The following is a 20778-nucleotide window of genomic DNA, read 5'->3' as shown; positions in this document are numbered from 1 at the left end:
ATTAGAATCCTAAAGCATAATCTATAAAAAGTGGCATTCTTTTGTTTGACATGATTATATCTGAAAAAATCCGTAAGGTACTTGTCAGTCAAGAAAGGTCTCCCTAATGCACCTCAGAAACTTTCCACATTGCTGAAGTCCATCATGTTGCCCTCCCAGCCGTCATTAAGAACAAGGGCCTGCAATTGGGAAACTTTTTGTCTAAAAATGGCTTCATAGCAGACATCCACCACAACCTCCCCTTCCTCAAGCGTCCATCTGATTCCAAACAGACAGATGCTTGATAAACTCTCAACATGGTGGTTCCATGAGAGCCGCATGTATTCAAACTGTTTCTCCACAGTGAACACAATTACCTTCTTGTCTGTGTTTTCCTCCTGAAGAGCCTGGAGTTATCAATTACAGTGCCTTAGTCATGCAAGCTACCCTGTCACATCTCAAACCGCACACACAACTTCTAGTTCCTCCTCTTTGCTGCCAAGGCTGTAGCTGTTTGTAAATACACACTTAATATGGGTCCTCACTCGTCCCACTTCCTCTAAGGTATTATGAAAGCATCCCCCTTTGTGCACTTGACCCTCATACACCATCATTTATATGCTGTATTTAGCACCTATCCTTCAGTCTAGCAGTCAAGGTTAACAAGCCTCCTCTGCTCCTTTGTCAGGCGGATTCCATCTCTCCCCACCAGCCTTCATTCCTTTGGGAGGATCCTATGATAACAAAAGCCAAAGCCCTGTCTCAAATCTCTTCTGAAAACTGAAGAAATTCATCAGATTAACATCTATTTGCATCAAAATAAAAATCCCGTTGAAACTACTGAAAGGAATATCTTGCTCAAGCAGTGTAATGCAGACAACACTGAAAGCACAGATTAGACTGAACTGAAGCAGGGAAAACCTGGCACTTACAGGACAACATGATGTGCCTTGATAAGCTAGTAAACTTAACACCTTTATATAAATAACATAGGACCATAAAGTCTTCAGGACACACAGAATGCTTTCTTCTATGACTGTACAGAGACAGTAATCACTCAACAACATAAAGCATTTTATTCTTCTTTCCCGCAACTACCTATCACCTGCTCTGGGATACAATATTAGTAAAGGCAATAAAAATTAGACATGATTACTTTTAATTTGTTTACATACTAAATGATGGCACCAAAATATGCGATAATTACTGGACATGAACACGTACTTGTAACTCTCAACTTGTTGACAAGAAGACACTGTAATGAAAGAATCTGTCCGAGAGCTGTAAGTCAAGGGACCAGGCAGAAGAAAACCAGGTAAAAAACGGCCAAAAGCATAGCTTTCCTGTTCAAACAACATGAGCATTCCATCCATGGACTGTATGCATATCAAATCCCGACCTAAGGAAAGCAAAAGAAAGAAATACAAAGGAAACAAAGCAATGTTATTTATATAGTTTTAATCCTAAAATTATTAGTAAATTGGAATAGTACTCAGAAGTAATCCTAACAAAAATAAGATTCGTTTTAATTTATATGAGTGCTTACTATGAGAAAGAACACTACATATTCCAACCTCAATAAAAAGCTTGCTTACTAAAATAAACAAACTAGATTTTTTGAGAATAACATTCAGCATATATTAAGAGCAAAAAGAGTTACATATTTCATTTCAAACCAAAATTTCTAAAGATATAACTATTACAATTTCAGTTTAAATAAATGTCTCAATACTCCCAAAACCCCAAATTATTCTGGTTCTTAAATGCCTCTACATCTTACAAGCAGTCATAACAACTGTGGTTTAAAAATAACCTATTCTACTCTTTCAAGTCTACTTAAGCAACATAACAGAAAATCCTACAAATATGTATTATTGTGAAAATAATACAATGATAATGTTTTCCGCACTTTGCATTCACATTTTCCGTCTTCAAGGAAAGAAAAAACAAAATAGGCCCAACTCAGTGCTACAAACAAGACTAAAAAAAAAAAAATCAAATAAAAAAATTCAGCTTGAAGTAAATTAGCCTCGTTCATTATTCAGTGGCCTCAAGACATGACTTGTCACGCCTCAGGTACACCGATCTAAATTCAAAGTCTCATTTTGAAGACTTCTGAGATCAGAAGCTGATTATGCAGTTTGCATTACATATGCAAAGGTAACAATTCAAACAAACAATATTTTGCATGCATTCAAAGAGAGAGCTATACCAGTAAGACTAATACCTTCTGAAGCTGATAGAAGTATCTATCCTGAATTCATAGATAAGCCCCTATTCTTGCAAACACAACATGAAATATTTGTAATTCAAAATGTCTATTCACCCCTATTAAAATACTCCATTGTGCCTCAGGAATTATTCTACGTGCATCGAGGACCCAAACAAATTTTCTGTTCACTAAGCTCCATCCTCAATCCTTGAAGAACTGTTTTCTAGTATAGGAAGGTGAAGCAAAACTAAAGTAGACTAAAACTTAATTTTACACTTAGATAAAGGTCACAAAGGTCAAAGATATTCAGTATCTGAAAAAGCAACAAATGTAAAGTACAGTGCAAAATATTGTTCATCTCCACTGTGCTTCTTCAAAGAAACTTTCACTACCTAAAAATAAATAGTAGTGTAATAGGTCAGCAGTACATCATGTTACTTGTCCTTGTGATTAAAACATACAATAAAAATTTAGCTTACTGTAATAACAGAAAAAAAAAGGAAGGTAAAGCAGATGGGTCCTTTCCACTTGCCCTCCCCTCCCTCACCCCTTTTTCAGGTTTTCCCATTTTCTAAAAATCAAGTTCTCCCATCCTTCTTTCCAGATTCTGCACATAATTCACTACAAGTTCTATAAACCCTGTCGCAAATATCAACCATGAGATTGGAAGGACATTGAAAGTGTAATTCGTGCTGTTCATTTCGTAGAGGCAAAGTTGAATCTCTCAGTCTCTAGTGAAAAAGTTAAAATACTTCAATCCTTCACACCAATGAGTATATACATAGAACTGCAAAACAATTTCAACAGTGTAATTTCAGGTACACTGATGGCATTTCAAGCACTTAATCACAAGACCTGTTTCTTCCATTATGTTCTACATGGACCTTTTCTGAAAACCTTAAAGTTCACTCTTATTTAATGGAGTTTTGTTAGTTTTGTCTGTTTGAAAACTCCTAAAGTGAATGCATTTTAAGGGATAACATTAACTGACAATATCAAACACTAAAATTTTGCTTTAGCAAGGTAGTAATAGCACTTCCAATTGACAAATCCATAAATCAAATACAGAAAAGAATTTTATTCAACATTGAAAAAATCCATTATTCCTTATTAAACATGAGAGAAATACTCCATTAATCAAGAATACTTGGTGGATTCGAAAAGAAACTTAGCTGAGAGACAACAAAAATCTTCCTAAGATGAAAAATGTCAGAATCTGTACTAATGAACCAGTATGTTATACAAAAGTAATTCAATGTGGAAATCATAAAAATACTGTACAAAAGTAGTCAGGCTGAGATTTTGCCTGATACTGAAGTCAAACCAGTATCTCTTTGGGTTTTTTCCTAGTACTGCAAGTGAGAAAATTTAAATATACTATCTTTATAGCAGTTCATTAAACCAGTGACCACTTGTCACTAGCAACTTCAATTTAATGATTTAAGTCTCAAAAGTTTAATCTATAACATTGTGAAGTTTGTACCACTACACGGGAAACTTGAAACATTTTAAGTATTTCCTCTTCTGTCGGCAGATAAATGTCATACATCCTTCTAGGAAATGTAGAGTCTTTACCTCTGTTAACAGCAAAAAATCAATGAAGAAATGTTTCCTGTGACAAAATGCAATCATTTTTGAGAGAATTATGGCTTTGACATCGATCTCCAAAAGCATTTTCTAAACAGACCAATTGTTTTAGAGCTATGATTTTCCTAGGATTTTCTACACAGACTTTTTAAATTATAAAGCAGGGTCTAGGGCTTCTGTTTACTCTTAGAATTTATTGTTTATAAAATTAGAAACATATTCTACAGGATACAAACACATTAGATATCCATATACACACACCTCTTAAATGTGCATAACTAGGATGTTTCCTCTAAAATTATTTATATAAATTGGCTTTATTAAAGTCTTTCAGAATCATTAATGCTCTTAGATATTCTTCATAGGACAGACTCCAGAATTGATTTATTGATAACTTGTAGCTGACATTCTACACCTGAAATATGTGGTATTCAAGAGGTTACAGCGACTACTGATTGTAGTCAGAATAAACATTTGGTTTGCTGCTTATACTGAGTCTCTGAAGTGCTAGCCAAGAACACTGCAATGACTTTACCAACATAAAGGAGTCATTCTCTCCCTCTACTCCGTTCTCATGAGACCCCACCTGGAGTACTGCATCCAGCTTTAGAGTCCTCAGCACAAGAAGAACATGGACCTGTTGGAGCAAGTCCAAAGGAGGGCCATGAAGATGATCAGAGTGCTGGAACAGCTCTCCTGTGAGGACAGGCTGAGAGAGTTGGGGTTGTTTAGCCTGGAGAAGACAAGGCTCTGGGGGGACCTTATAGCAGCCTTCCAGTACTGAAAGGGGGCCTACTAGAAAGATGGGGAGTGACTCTATCAGGGAGTGTCGTGATAAGATGGGGGGGTAATGGTTTTAAACTGAAAGAGGGTAGATTTAGATTAGGTATTAGGAATAAAATTCTTTACTGTCAGGTTGGTGAGACACTGGAACAGGTTGCCCAGGGAAGCTGTGGATGCCCCATCCCTGGAGGTGTTCAAAGCCAGGTTGGTCGGTGCTTTGAGCAACCAGGTCTAGTGGAAGGTGTCTCTGGCCATGGCAGGGGGGTTGGAACTAAATGATCTTTAAGGTCTCTTCCAATCTAAACCATTCTAGGATTCTACAATATGATTCAGAAATCAGCAAGAGTGATCTACAAATAAGTACCTTTTATGTTTCAATTGAAAAATAAAGGAAGATGCATATGTGAATCTGGAAGTTACTTAATATTAAAGTTCCTACAATTCTGAATGTCCTGCTTTTCATCACTAACAGTTGACACTATCATTAGTGTAAGTAAAAAAAAAAGAATTTATTCATAAAAGAATTGTAGCAACTATACAAGTTCAAAGAGTATCACTTGAAGCACACTAAGGCTGTGGGTACCTGCAGCCCAAAAAATCTGTGTGCAGTTATAGGGCTACAATCTCACTGGGCTCACAGAGACATAGTGGGCTAGCTCACATGACTGAAGTGCTAAGATGGATGCATCCAGGTTCTTTACAAAGGGCAGGTCAGGATGGTAATGGGGAGTTGCCCTTTTTAGCAAGAGAGCACCCAGAACGCATGCAGTTCTGCCTCGGGACAGGTGATGAGCCAGTAGACAAAGTAGTGAAACCAATCTAATGCTTTGCTACCGCTGGCAGGAGCAGCCCTTCTCACCTCTTTCCCTCTCGGCCTCCATCTCCCCTTGCTCTGGTCGCATAGCTCTTTCCCACTCCCAAGCCAGATTTGGTACTTACCTGACAGCTGTTAACCTGATAGTATGACACCAAACTGAAACTGCAAATTTTTTAAAATGTTTCAGATGAGTGAATCATCACTCCACATAAACATCTTCATGCAAATTTAGCAATTGCTCTGGGGGTGATGGTTAAGGGCATGAGGGCCCAGGTGGTTTTCCTCCTTGATCCTGATGAGGATTGGGAAGGGCATGATCAAGGCTGGATGTATTCTGTGGGCCAACAACTGGTCGCGCTGCAGGTACCCACAGCAGAGCTTTGTTCTATGACCATGTGACCCTCTTTGAGGATTGACAGCTGTTTCAAAGAGACAAGATTCCTTGACTAAATCCAGCAGAAGTATCTTTGCCAGCAAAAGTATCTTTGCCAACATGCTTGCCAACTCAGTAAGAGAAACTTTAAACTAGGAATGACAGGGAAGGGAGAGATTTTAAAACAATCAAGTGAGGGAGTGGTAGATGGGGCAGGCAAGCAAAAAGCCCCGGGATGAGGTGAATCAAAGGGACATAGCTATCAACAAAACAGGGCTGAAGTGGAATCACCTCAAGCACAGGAATCCAAGTAAGGAAGCATCCATAGAACAGCCGCCTTCGGAAGAAAGCTCTCATAGCCTTTTTGAGTGTCTCTGTGAAACGCCTCTAACAGTAACACACACAGTATGGGGAAAGACAGAAGGGACTGGAAATCTGTGTGCAGTTATAGGGCTACAATCTCACTGGGCTCACAGAGACATAGTGGGCTAGCTCACATGACTGAAGTGCTAAGATGGATGCATCCAGGTTCTTTACAAAGGGCAGGTCAGGATGGTAATGGGGAGTTGCCTTTTTTAGCAAGAGAGCACCCAGAACGCATGCAGTTCTGCCTCGGGACAGGTGATGAGCCGGTCAAGAGCTTATGGGTCAGGATTATGGAGCAGACCAACATGAGGGTCTGCCATAGGGCATCTGATCAGGAAGATGTAGATGAAGCACTCTTCAGACAACTGTCAGAAGCCTCACATTTTGTGGCTCTGGTCCTCATGGGGGACTTCAACTACCCTGATACCTCTAAGAAGGACAACAGCAGGGCACAAGAAATCTAGGAGGTTTCTGTAACACTTTGATAAAAACTTCCCAACTCAGGTAAGCCAAACAGGAGAGGTGTTCTGCTGGACCTCATATTTACAGGCAGGAATGGATGTGAAGTTTGGGATACAGCCTTGGCTACAGTGACTATGAGACGGTCATGAGGATGATAAGGATAAGTTCAGGAGCATAAGAGGAATGAGCAGGGCGTAACAGGACCACAGCCCTAGACTTCAGGAGAGCAGATTTTATCCTTTTCAGGGATCTGTCTGTATCTAATGGCCCTGGAGAGAAAAGGGGTCCACAAGAAATCTGGTTGAATATTCAAGGATCACCTCCAAGCTCAAAAACAGTCTACCGCAACCAGAAGGGAGTCGAGCAAAGGCAGGCAGCAAGACACCTACAAGGATAAACAAGGAACTCTTGACTACACTGACATAAAAATAAAGTGTAAGAGAGGCAGTAGCAGGGGCAGGTGACCTAGGAGAAATATAGAGATACTGTATAATCATTCAGGGATATGGTTAGGAAAGCAATAGCCCAGCTGAGTTGAATCTTGCAAAGGGTGTGGAGGGCAACAAAAAAGGACTCCACAAATACATAGACAACCAAACCAAGACTAGGAATAATGTGGGACCACTGCTCAATGGAGTAGGTGCCATAGTGACAAAGGGCACAGAAAAGTCGAGGCGCTCAATGATTTCTCTGCCCCCATCTTTACTAGTAAGACTGGTCTTCATGAATCCCAGGCCCCTGAGACCAAAGGGAAAGTCTAAGCAAAGGAAGACTTACCCTCAGTGGAAGGCAGTCCGGTCAAGGAATAGTTAAACAAAGTAAACTTAAGTTCATAGGGCTTTATGTGATGCCCCCACAGTGGAAGGTGGTAGTCTGGCTAGCGAATAGTTAAATAAAGTAAACAAGTTCATAGGGCTTGATGTGATGCACCCACAAGTGCTGAGGGAGTTGGCTGATGTCATTGCAATGCCACTCAGTTATCTTTGAAAGGTCACAGAAAAGAGCTGCTCCAAGGCACTATGGTAGATATCTGTTCCTCTAGGCTGTGAAATTTCACAGGATTTAGTCCTATTGCATACTCCTGATCAGCACACAGTGGAAACCATTAGAGAAACTTGAGATGTTTTGCACTTGTATGCTATCAATGTTAATGATACCCAGCTTCCACTTCCCAACAGTTGCTGACATTATCACATGGCTGATACAGTCTAGAAAAAATATGAGTTAGCCAGCTGTATAAAATTATGAGTAACCAGTAAAAGTACTCTGAGAAACTTGTACAAACACTGATAACTAGTAAAAGTTGCTAGCCCGCTGGTTGCCACCACAGTCTTTTAGGTATAGTTATCTTAAAGTATAGTTATTGGCTACTAGAAATAACTTGTGGCATTTTTGTTTGGTTTGCAAGACAATAATGCTTCGTAATCCAGGTGTCCATGTGACCACATTTATTCTACATCTGTTACCTCAAAATCACGTACGTTCAGCGTTCAAAGGCATACTGAAAATGCTCCCAACACTTTACATGAGCTAACTGTTCAGTTCCACTTCTATTTTACACCTTTATCAAGAATACAACCCTGTGAGTCTGGGTACAGAAAGCCTTCAACTCCCCTTCCACAGTTTCCTATGAATTTTCCTGCCATCAGCACTGTCTTACAGAAGAAACATGCAGCTGTCTGCCCTATTTCCAGAACTTTTCAGCGTCTAGCTTCAATGAAACTCCCTGGTACCTGAAACCTGAAAACAAAAAGACTAGATATCAGCTTGAAATTTTTTTTTTAAAGGCACAGTAGTAGAACGCATTTGTACTTTGTTTCTTAAGGCTTCTTATTTTTCATCTTTTCTTCCTTAGAAAGATATAGATAAAACCAGAAAAAAAAAATTGTTGTGCATAAAATAATATAAGTCACCAAAAAAATTATAAAAGTACATTTTTGCCATGCTGCTATTCTACTGTTTTGAAAGGTTCTAAATATTGTTTGATATATCATAAGATTAAAAGTAAAAGACATTTAATTGTAAATTGAATGCCCTTACTAACACAGAAATCTTATATATTTTGTAATAGAATTAAATTTCAGGAACTTCTGGTTATACTGATGGTAGTAAGAAAGCTATCTTTTAGACAGCATCTGACCACAACTTTCAGGGTTTAAGCTTGTCTAAAATATACCACTTAGTTGTTAATTTCTATTCTTCAGATATAATTGATATGTAGTGGTAATCTAGTAGACACAGTACAATTCAAATAACAAAAAAGTAAAGGTCAGTAGAGGTGTTGAGGTGTTACTGCTTAAGTAACAAGTAATAATAGCTTCTGCTCTCATGTATATTATGTATATCAATCTTATTCTTACCAATTTCATTACATCATGAAAATGATGGATAGAAAAGCTATAGCAACTTCTGCAATATATATGAAGCCACATGTCATATGAGATATGGAAGCATTCATCTTTAATGTTCATAATCCCTACTCACACACAAATAGAATTGTTAAAATATCTCCTGTTTTAACAGTAGTGATATAATTGAATATGACTTGACATAATATGACAAGTTCTTTAGAGCACTCCAATGATCTCCAAGCATACTGCAGTACTCAGCCATACTGTCTGAAGAAACAAATAGACATCAGGCACCTAAAACTGAATCAGTAATCACTCTTCTTGCCTTTAAGAGCACAGCACCACTTCTTAATATACCTACCACTTTATTAATCATATTTGTGCTGTTCTTACTAATTTTCAAATTAGGATTTTAACTAGAATGTACACTAGTGGATCAAACTCCAATTACCCAAACTATTACATGTAAAGCATAATTAAAGAAAATCAAATTGTGTATGAACTCTTATTTCCCAGGTTTTTATAGGTCATCTTATTTCCTTTGGCCATTTGTTTTTAATGTGTAGCTAGTGAATGGAGTTTTTATGTTACACTTTAAGAAATGCAGCCTTCCAAAAACTCAGCCAGAAATGTCCATTTCAAAAAAGCTTATTGCAGCCAGTTGGCTTTGCCAGTGACATATTTATAAAGTGAAAATATAACGCATAGTGTTTTCTGCAGATCAGATGGAATCACTTAGTGTACTCTACATAGTTTCAGCAGCTTGTGCCTCAAGAGGAATGTCCCTCAGCCAGAAAGTGTTACTTTTAAGCACAAGTCCAGCTACTGTTGTTTTGTAGTTTTGTTATTCTAGCATAATATGAATACATTTACGTCACACTTTTAAACCACAACGTATTTTTAGAGCTAACGCAAAGCCAAAATGAGAGGCAGGTGGTAGCCCTTTGAAATAAGCTTTTAATTAAAGCTATTTTGGAGCTCAAGTTTTTTGCATGTTAATGATTTCCTCTACTTGGAGCCTCCCCCCAGGCACCAAATCATTTTCATAAGAAGTACATTATGTAATCACAAGGCCTGAGCACCATGTGAAATCATGAAATGAAAACTACAGTATCAAATGGGATAAATTAGAAATCAGAAAAAGCTTCCTAAAGTTACAGATTTTAGGGAGACACCAGCAGAGAACTTTACTGCCTTCAATGGTAATCAAAAGCTTCAGTCAAAAGCGTCGTGTTCAAGGAAGCATCAAAGAAATAAAATTAAAAGATAAATTGGCATTTGTAAGACACCCAGGAACAAAAGAGCCCTTTAATGATACATGGGAAATGTTTTCCTAATTTGACAAAAGTTAAATCTACAGTGCATTGACCAGTGAAGCAATGCACACAAACTGCATTCACACACAATGGAGCAGAAATTACTGTCCTGACTTGAAACAAGCAAATGTTTTCCTTTTCCTTCATCATTGAAATGTGTGCCCCAAAATTTCTGCCAGCATAGGGAACAAAGTCTCCTCCAGTTCAAACCCATTTTGGAGAATTCAACTTGCTTCTTAGTGTAGCTTCTGAAGCAAAACAGATCTGGGTCAACTGTGAGAAAAGCACTTCAGGAATCGCTTCTGACTAATGGAAAAGCCATTTGAAAATACGTTGGGCAGTTCTTAAAACAATGTATGCCTAGTAAAAGGCAAGTCTTCAATTACTTCCCTAACCCAAAGCAGGAAGCACATGTCGGTGTACATTCAGACAGAACTCTGAATTGACTAGCTTGGTGGTCTGGTGGCTGCTCATTGCATTACTACAGAAGAGACCAAAGTTCAGGACTTCAGCTGCAGCCATTCATCCTAGGCCAGAGGATCTGACAACACCACCAAGGCAGTGCAATACCCTGAACACACATAAAGAGGAAAAGGAAAAATGCCCTGCATCACTCAATGCTACTGCATGTACCCACCCCAAACGATGCATGAAGTGTACATACGTTCCAGCTGAGACTGACAAAGTGATTTTCTGCTGGAATTGAAAAATCACTTAAACAGGAAGGAAATAAAAATAAAGAAGTGGATAGGAGTTTAAGAGAGACTAAGGAAAGTGTTTAAGGAAAACACTTAAATCCTTATTCTGCTGATGTTAACTTTAATTATTTTCTAATCCCTTCCATATATTAAAGTATTGCAGTAAAACACAATTTAAAAAAAAAAAAAAAAAACACAACACAAGTCCCAACACAAGAGATGCTCTCTCTGCAACGGTCCACTCTGTAAGAAGGCTCCCTGGCCAAGACACAGTAGAGCATGCAGTCAGAGCTGCCATGAGAAAAAGAATCTTTTGGCTTCTCCCAGCCATCATACCGTATTCTCTCTACCTAACCTCCTGCAGATTTCTGCCTGCCACAAAGCATAAGGAGGATATTAGATGGAAAGGGAAACTTGAACTATTCAAGTCTCTCCAAAGGCCAATCAGCCCTCATTCACACAATCAATCCTTTAGAGACCTGTAACGTACTCCTTTATTCTTGACCTGACTCTTACCACAGAAAATGACATAGTTAAATTATGCATCTTGGAAATGATCCCTTTAAACTTCATATTGACCTGAGGCGATGGAAGGACCCTTAGGAAGAACACTAGTATGATTCAAAGGAGCACTAAAGACTGACATGCAGTATAGAGATCCGAAAGTATGATAGCTGCAACCAGCGCTCAAAAGTTCCTATTGATAGCAGCCTGGTATTTGGCACTGCGTAGACATGGGAGGTAAAGTCTCCTCTCCTAAAGAGATTATAGTACTAAAATTTGTTTATTACAACCTTCATATTAAGCAAAGACTTTTTCCCACATTCAAAAGTGGATGTTTCTATCTAGTGCAAGGAATCATAGAATGGTTTAGGTTGGAAGGGACCTTAAAGATCATAGAGTTCCAAACCCCCTGCCATGGCCAGGGACATCTCCCACTAGACCAGGTTGCTCAAAGCCCCATCCAGTCTGGCCTTGAACACCTCCAGGGATGGGGCCTCCACAACTTACCTGGGCAACCTCTTCCAGTGCCTCACCGCCCTCATAGTGAAAAATTTCTTTCTAATATCTAATCTAAATCTACCCTCTTCCAGTTTGAAGCCATTACATCTTATCCTACCACTATGTGCCCTTGTAAAAAGTCCCACTCCAGGCTCAGGAAGAACGTTCAGGCAGCTGTGAAAGCAGTATCACACAAAGTTGTCCTTTTTTCAATACAGAAGATTAATTATAGACAACCTAAATAGAGTGGGTCTTGAAAAAGAACATTGGCTGCACATGGAAGAATGGCTGTATGCATAGATGTCGCCTGAATAACAATGATTCGTTAAGAAATGGTAGAATTCTTTTTCCTTAAATTTTGTTTCTTGCCTTAATTTGTTGAGTAACTACTTCCCAAGCCCTGGCAACTACAGAAATCTTCGAAGTCCCTGCATTCGTAGAGGCTTTACAATACTGACATATGCTTTTTCTAAAGAAGGTAGGAGAAATTCTAGTCTGTGAACCTTTCTAATGTACAGCTGCCCTCATCTGAAGTTATACACCTATTGTACATTATATAAATATTCTAGAACATCTTACTGAACTAGCAATTCTCCCACAAATAAAAATGAAATAAAGACAAGTACTGTCAGCAGTTGCCTTTCCAAATCAATAGCCCTTGACTGAATAGTTATTTAAGGCCTATGGATGTTTTTAATGAATCACAAATCAATAGCAGACATTTCATGGAGTTCAATTACAGCTGAATATAAGCCCTATTTTACAGTATTTTAGGTACTTTCAAAAGTTATCAGTAGGATCTTAAGTCACCATCATACAATAAATCTACGATCTTTAAAATTCCATTTAAGACAGACCTGCAAACTTATAACCAAACAGAATAACAAAATTCCACTGTTAAAACCCAGTGAATTTCCCCATATTTTCTCCTACTTCTCCATTTATAGTCTCCTTAGAGTAAGAAGCTTCCTGATTCCTAAACACTTCCCAAAGCACTCTGATTCTTTACTAATTTTTGGAGAAAATCGTTGAAAAAATTTGCTGAAGAATGCTCTCCAGAATAATTGAAGTCATATCCAAATAACTCATTAAAAATAGCTTATAACAAAGTATAACTGTCTGAAGCTTACAACACAAAACTGGGAGTTTATTTTACAGAATATTCGGTGGAACACATATACCTCTTCAAGAAGTTTCAAACATCCCTTTAGAATCAGAAATAAGCAGCTTGACTAAACATCCTCAAAACCACCAATAAAATACAGCCATTTCTCACATTCGGATCATTTGTCTATATATATATCCTAGGGTAGTAACCAACACACAGAAAGGACTACCTCTTACTTTGTGGTCAAATGAGTCAGTGAATTACATCTCTACCAAAAAAAAAAAAAAATCACCACCCCTATTGGTTTCCTTCCTGGCAATATCTCAGCAAAGACACCACAGAGTTAGCAAGCAGGAACAAATTCATTATCTTGTATTTTAAGACTGTTGGAAGCACACTGCGGATACTCAAATGACCTTATTACTTTGCCACTAACATTGCAAAATATTATTTTCATATTTTTGCAGGTAAGCAAGATGACATATTTTCATTCAAATCAATCATCGTACTAAAGAGCAACTCCATACATTTTATTTCTGCTGTAATCCTTCCTTGTCCTTTTTATTCACTATAGTCACCAAATACATCTTGGGGGATTATTTGTGTTTATCTTTATTAAACCCTGCTCATAATCAGACTCAGTCACATTAAAGGAATGCAAAAATTTAGCAAGGCTCTAGCATTATTTCTTTAAGTGATGAACACTCTCATCTGATCTGACTTTATACAAGGGGCAACAGAGCAACCACAGCAATGCATGGTAAAGCTACAGATTAATTTTGTGTAAAAAATGAATTTTGAATCAAATAACATTTTCTTTTTGGTCTGCTAAACTTTTTTTGTGCTTTTTTAAACCCCCCAGAACTTCTCCAGTTTTCCCTAAAACTTTGCGACTTGAAATGACAGCATTGTACAGCACCAGCCCTTAAACTTTCAGTAGGCAAAGGCTCTGCTACTCAGCAAGAACTATGATTAATGTAAGCTCAAGTCTCATTGACCAAAGCCTGCACTACCACCCAGGGGACAACATGGCAGTCTTACACAAAACAAGTGCATAAAATGAAGACTACCACAAGTTTTCTTTTTTGTTGTTTACAGCTTCTCTAATTCCTAGTTATTTGATGATGCTTTTTTAAAGTCTACTCATCTGTATATGCACAGCTGTTCAAGTTTCCCAGTGACAAACCTATCAACAAGGACTAGAACAAGTTGTTGGTCGTGCTGTTGGATACAACAAAATAAGAATTCTCCTCATGAATCCAAAGTAAAATTACCTTGTCACATTTTCACTGATTTTTATCACTTCTTGCTAGTCTGTTTCCTCTCACTTTTGATACAGGTAAACTGCATTCATTGTCTATGCTTTGCGTTCTCTTCTGTGCTTGAAGGATACCCTCAGACCTACTCACCACTACCTAAAATCTCCAAGAAAATATCTTTTGAATGACATAGTAGAGTGATTTCTAACAGGAATTATTTGCACCAAACCTAACAACACAAAGTACAATTAGTAGAAAGCGTCATAGCCTGTACAAGATACATTTCACCCCTCTAGGAAAAGCAACTAACAAGGGTTTGGTGATCTTCCAAATAAATTTCTCCAGGTTAGAGACTTTTTTGTAATGAAATAGTCAAAGATGAACACCAGAAAAATAAACAAAAGCTACATAAACACATTTCTGAAAGACCCTTTGAGAAGACGAAAGAGGCTAAATAGTTAGAAACTAAAACTGCATTATTTTGGATAAAAAAATATGAAACACCAAAACTGATAGACAAATGTATCCACATGAACTGCTGGAACATCTAATAAGAAAGTACATATATAAATAATAAAGCTGTACATAGGTTTAAAGTAACAAAAAATTCATCATGCCGAACTATTTATTAGAGAGGGTAATAATATATACTGCATTTCTAAACTTTAGAGACAGCATCTCTAAACTTAAGTAAAACATCTGATATGATCTCAGACAATTGTCTCACAGGAAACCAGAGAATGGCAGGCAATAGCACGAAGAAGAAGAATCTGGGGATTAGAGTAGGATGATGGATGAAATATGAGTCAACAATATGTCACCAAAAAGACAAATGCAAGATTGGGTCATTATTAATATACATGCTCTATTAAAAACATATGAGGTAATTATTGTTCTGCTTGGCACTCACTGATTCTTGGCAGGAGTACTGCAGAAGCCATAACCCCACATGCAAAATACAAAACATTTTATACTACCAGCGCTCAATGATTGCACACATTTGGGTACCATACTTCAACAAAAGAAACTAGAAGAAGCATCATATAAAATCTATCAAAGTTTTGAAAAACAAAGTCTTTCACTTGCATACACAACTGCTCCCAAAATTACATATTTCTACAATTGGGTTTACTTCATTTTAATTATAGTGCTCTGTTTCAACAAAATGCAGATTAATTGATAGATCTAGAAATTTATAACTGAAGCAAAGTTCCAGCAAACTGAAGGCAATGGGAGCTTTTACTTCAGTCAGGCTATGATCTTACTCATTACCATTAAGAGACATTGAGGAAGGTGAAAGGAAGTGGATGGTAAGAGATTCAGAGAATGTTTTCCTTGACTATTTTTCCATTCACATGTTCAATTTAGAGAAGAGGTTCCAACTCCATTATTTAAAAAAAAAACAAACACTAATGGGTTTCCAAAGTTATGTGAGAAACCATTTAGAAGTAGTCATCAGCAGGTCTATTCCATGAAAACACTCATGAAGACAAAGCCTTTCAAATAATCTGTCCTTATCCAGAAGCAATTTAACAGGAGGGTAACAGTTAAACATTCTGCTCCTTAACAGAACTAGCCAATAAATCAAAGTCCAAATTTATACTGCTGCTGTATTTAAACATAGTCATAAGAATCATTTAACCTTATAGCATAAAACTCAGCTGATAATTTTTTTCTGACTAACACCTAATAAAATTCATTCTTGCAGAATTGTGGAAAAGTTAAGCACAGTCTACCCTTCTTATAAAGTTTCCTGTTACAAGGTTGCATGGTTTACACATATGTTGTATTTCATTATTAAAAAAATTCCTCCGTATAGCACTCTCTTTGTTGTAACACTTAAACGTACTTTGCCTTTAGGCTAGTACTATAATAAAAGTAAAAAGAATTCAAGGCCATTTACTGAGAAAAAGATAGGTTCAAGGTTTTTTCCTCACTTTTTCACTTCTAACTTTTTCATGTCAAAACTGTATTTTCCTTCCCTTTGCTATTGTTTTATTATTTCCTTTTATTGGTACAGTATCCATTGAACAACTTCAAATAAATCTGAACTATTCTGGAAGCCAACCTAAGGCACTAAGGTTTCGGATTAAAAATTAAATTCCAAAACCTGTGCATTATTAGGAGTATCCAATTCTAAATCATTTATGAACTCATTTGAAGAGGCTACATAAAATCAGGATGAATTCACTGATTATTTAACTATTAGATAATGCAAGTATATTTTGTGGAACCACCCAAAATGGTAGTATTGCTTTCACAGTGAAAATAAAAAGCCATTATCTATAAGTGAACATCATTCAAAAATAACTCAGCCACTAAGAAAGCAAGGTTATAAGGTACGCTTTGTCTCTGTCACTAAATAAAATTATTATCCTATTCAAGAGTAACCCAACAGCTTGTGTGTCCCACTGGAAAAGCTATCAATATGCTGTTTCTTTAGTTCTTAAGTAGAAGGCAAAATCTGAATAACATAAATTGAAAAAGAAAACTGGAAGTGTTGAGAATGTTCACAGACCTCACCTTAATGTAAAACTTACACCCTAGAGAACAATCACAGAACTCAACCCTCACCTGGGAAAGGTCATCCTCCTATTACAGCATGTGATCACTCACAGGCTTCCTAAGCATTTCAGACAACAGCTCAGGAAACTTGCACTTCATACACCAGTCCTCAAAGCATAGAATTTTAGTATTCACTCCTTATACACTGTTTGTTCATACATGAGTTACTACCCTGCCCACCATTCAGTCTAATGCACAACTGACCGCAGGAAATTTATGTGATAATCTGTAAAGTTACCTAAGCTTCAAGTAATAGTGGTTTTGGTTTTACTTTAAAGCACTTCTCCATTCTTTATCTCATTTCAGCAGAAATTTATTGCATACAGTTTCCTCAAATGTAACTCACATCTGACTCAAGGCAAAAAAGGCAAAGAATGAAATTGTGGTCTGATTTGCTCACTTTTTCAAAGCAGTAGTAAGGGCATTTCTCTTTTACTACATGAGAGCATAATACCATCATTACTTAGAAGCAGCCTCCACATCAGTAAATCTCTCTTTTTAAGAACAGTCAGGCACAAGTAGTGTATTGACTCTTTCTCAAGATGTAGAAGGACTTAGGCTAACAGCTATAAGGTAGCTGAGTTGTAATCCATTCAACAGAAACTGGTAATGTAGGAATACGAGTGATTTTCCAAGTTAGTGTCTCATTCTCAGATTTCTCTAAGGGCAGGACAACACACCATGTCTAAATACCCTTAATGTGAACAAGACAAAGTCAAGGCACAGGACAGTTTCTTTCTATAAATTGCAGGTACAAAATTAAGATACTTGCAACACTAATTATTTAGATATCGTATCACATTAGAAAAAGGCTGTAAAACCAATTATGAAGTAATATGAATTTATTTGCCCTGAGTTAAAAACTAGTTTTCCCTAATGCCAATTGCCTGCAAATCTTCTACTGTACCAACATGAAAATTCATGCAATTTTTAAGTAAGCACTTGATAATTATCTCAACTATCTGAGTGATTACCCATTTAAAAGAAGTTCCAATACTACCACATGAGGATGGCTCACTGCTACTGTTTCATATAATTGAAGCCAACACTGGTAAATTAATTAACCAAAATTTCTGCACAGCTAGAACAGATCCAATTCAGCATTATTTTAATTAAAAGAACCATACCCAAGAGATACAAATTCTACCAAAGAGAATACAAACTACATGATTTTGGTGGAACTGTAAACACAAAATTTAAGAACGGAATGAAACTATGATCAAATTATGTAAATTACAAAATTTAACAATACTGGCTCAAAATATAATCACTACATACTTAACAGAAAAAAAACTTCTCACTTTTTCAATAAACATTGTTTTAACTTTAATTAAGATTAAACAATATGTAAATATTGCTTAGCACTTGACCATTTCTAGATTAATAGCAGATTTATGACTTAAGAACTGAACTGGAGGTACACTGCTGCATAAAGAAGAATAAGAAAGAAAAGGAATTCTTAAATAAAACAATATATTCAATTCAGTTGCTCCACTCCATTCCATTCTTTTAACAATCTCAAAATATGCAACTCATTTATCAGAAGCTTTCCATCAGCAGTGACTTTCAATCAGCCAAATGAAGTTCATTCATTTAGGGTTTACCAGCCCTGTACAACATTTTGAACTATTTTATTTACTTGTCCTCAAAAACCTTTATACTTCCCAGAAGACATTTCAGAGATGCTATGCAGTATACAAACTAGAGTTCTAAAGCAGCACATCTCATGCTACATCTAGTACACACACTGTTGTAAAACCAGCCCAGCTCCCTCTGCACCATATAGCAACCACAGAAGCGTAAGTACATCCTTGCTCACATTACAGAAACTCAACTCAGATCTTTGATAAGACAGGGTAATAAGAACACAGCTTTGCTTTTGGGTGACTAAAGATTCTAAACAAGCCTAAGATGCTCAATGACTTTCTCACTTCTCTCCCAATCAAAAATATAAAGCAGTTATGCAAATTATACTCTTGCTACTGAACTGATTAGGTTCTTTAACATAATCTTACCCAATAACTTGGCATTTGACTCAAGTATCTTTTAAAAACCCAGAATGACATACTACAGATGCAAAAACAGAAAATACCTTGCAAGATATTGTAAACTATCGGCAAACATCACTTCATATAATGGAAGTTGAATTGTTAATACAACAATTTCTGGTGACATAATTGCATGATGCCATAATAGTATAACCTGACCTTATAAAAATTATGTGATGTTATATAAAGTAAAATTTTTGTAGAGGTAAGGGTGCAATAGAAATCATAAAAAGTGTATGCTTTTTCACTTTCATTTTCTATAAAAAAAAATTAAATCAAAAGATCTTGCAGTAGAGTCACCTCAAGTTCTTTAAATTTTATATTTGAAGTAAATGACTGTGCAATCTGTTCATTACTTAAAGGCTGTGACATTTTGTGGCTAGGTTAAGAGTTTGCTTGGTTGAAAACCAGTGTTCAGCAATACTAACTCATGGTTTTATCATGAATCATCCTTTCTAAAAAGACCTATATGCTAGAATCAGAGCATTGCAGCGCAAATTCAACTTACAGCCCTAATACCATGAGGAAATATGAAACATGGATATATGCATTCTACATAACAAAGACAATGACTTAAAAATTAAGTTCAATTTTTGAAAGTCTGGGCTAACAATACAGAATTTTTTAAATATAAAATTATTAGTTGACCTTCCTGTGTCACTTCTTGATAGTTTCATGTTTTCATTTTAGCACCAGTGTTCAGAGACCACAAGGAACAAATGTAATGTTAAAGCAGTGTCCTGGTTTGAGGACAAACAGCAAAGAAATGCAAAGTTCTGTATTATAATCCTTCCCTTTGCTAAAAAATTTTGAAGTTGTAAGTCACAACTAACTCTGGCTACACTGTGCTTGATTTATATTTTCATCTTTGTAGGTTTTTTTTCCATTTACTTTGTTTAAACATTTCCATTAGCTTTGTTTAGGATTCTTGCTAAACGTATAAGGGATTTCCTTGTTACTGCCCACATCCCTGATCCCTTAACAGTTTTGCTGAAAGTAAGAGTGAAGTTCATTTTCGCCTTTTTGCTAAAGTTCTAGAACCAACAGAATACATTTTGTTATAATCAGTAAAACACTTTTAGCTACACAGGTTTTCAGAAAGTGCTTTTGTTTTCTATACTTCATTAAGTCATGTAAATACACCTGTAGAATCAGTTCAAGTATAAATTAAGCTTTAGCGATGCAGCCCACTAAACAAAAACTGTGATGAGAGGACCATCTAGTGGTGACAACCACAATTCACACCCTGCTAAAGACAAACGCACACTGTTAATCCATGCAAGTCACTGGACAATTCAGACTGGGTTTTTTATTCTATAGCTTTAATCGTTTCTTTAATTTAGATTTCGACATTCTATGATGAAACTAAATAAAGGAGTTTTTTGATTGTCTTTATCTGTTCCTATTATAAGAACATCTATGTCAATTCTTCCACACGTGAAAGGTGCTAATACCATCAAATCATTAATCTGAAGACACTAGCAAGACTTAAGCTGCTAGCAACTAGGCTACAAAATAAGTTTGTTTATCTCACAATTCTCTCCTCAGAGAAATCTATAATACCCTTTTTCTTAATACAAGAGACTGAAAAATCACAAGTTGAGAAATGACAATTTTGCATCTCCATCACTTTTCAGCTAAACAGATCTGCAGTTTATTATAACACAACAACGGTCTAAGATTGCCATAAACTAGCAGGGACAGGAGAGCAAACACTTACATTGGAGGAAGCTAAGTGAGAATGTGATACAAATCTAGTGATGTTTGTTTCTATGTTTTCAATATGTCAAACAACTGCAGAGACATTGTTCCCCAGCTACCACATCAACAGAAGCAGTGAGAAATCCTCCTC

The 20778-nt window shown here is 36.7% G+C and overlaps 1 protein-coding gene across 1 annotated transcript in view; it reads right to left on the bottom strand.

The window, feature by feature from the left end:
- Window positions 1–20778, bottom strand: part of BBS9 (Bardet-Biedl syndrome 9) — a gene marked incomplete at both ends in the record, with an annotated part of 316065 nt that overhangs the window by 278720 nt on the left and 16567 nt on the right. The window contains one exon of the mRNA XM_082499654.1: window positions 1204–1378. Within this exon, the coding sequence (XP_082355780.1) occupies window positions 1204–1378 (175 nt within the window). The remainder of the gene's footprint in view (window positions 1–1203; window positions 1379–20778) is intronic.

This window comes from Vanellus vanellus, assembly GCF_965231255.1.
Source record: "Vanellus vanellus genome assembly, chromosome: 2".
Classification (NCBI taxonomy): domain Eukaryota; kingdom Metazoa; phylum Chordata; class Aves; order Charadriiformes; family Charadriidae; genus Vanellus; species Vanellus vanellus.
The sequence above is the reverse complement of the archived record's forward strand: the minus strand, read 5'-3'. Positions and strand labels throughout refer to the sequence as shown.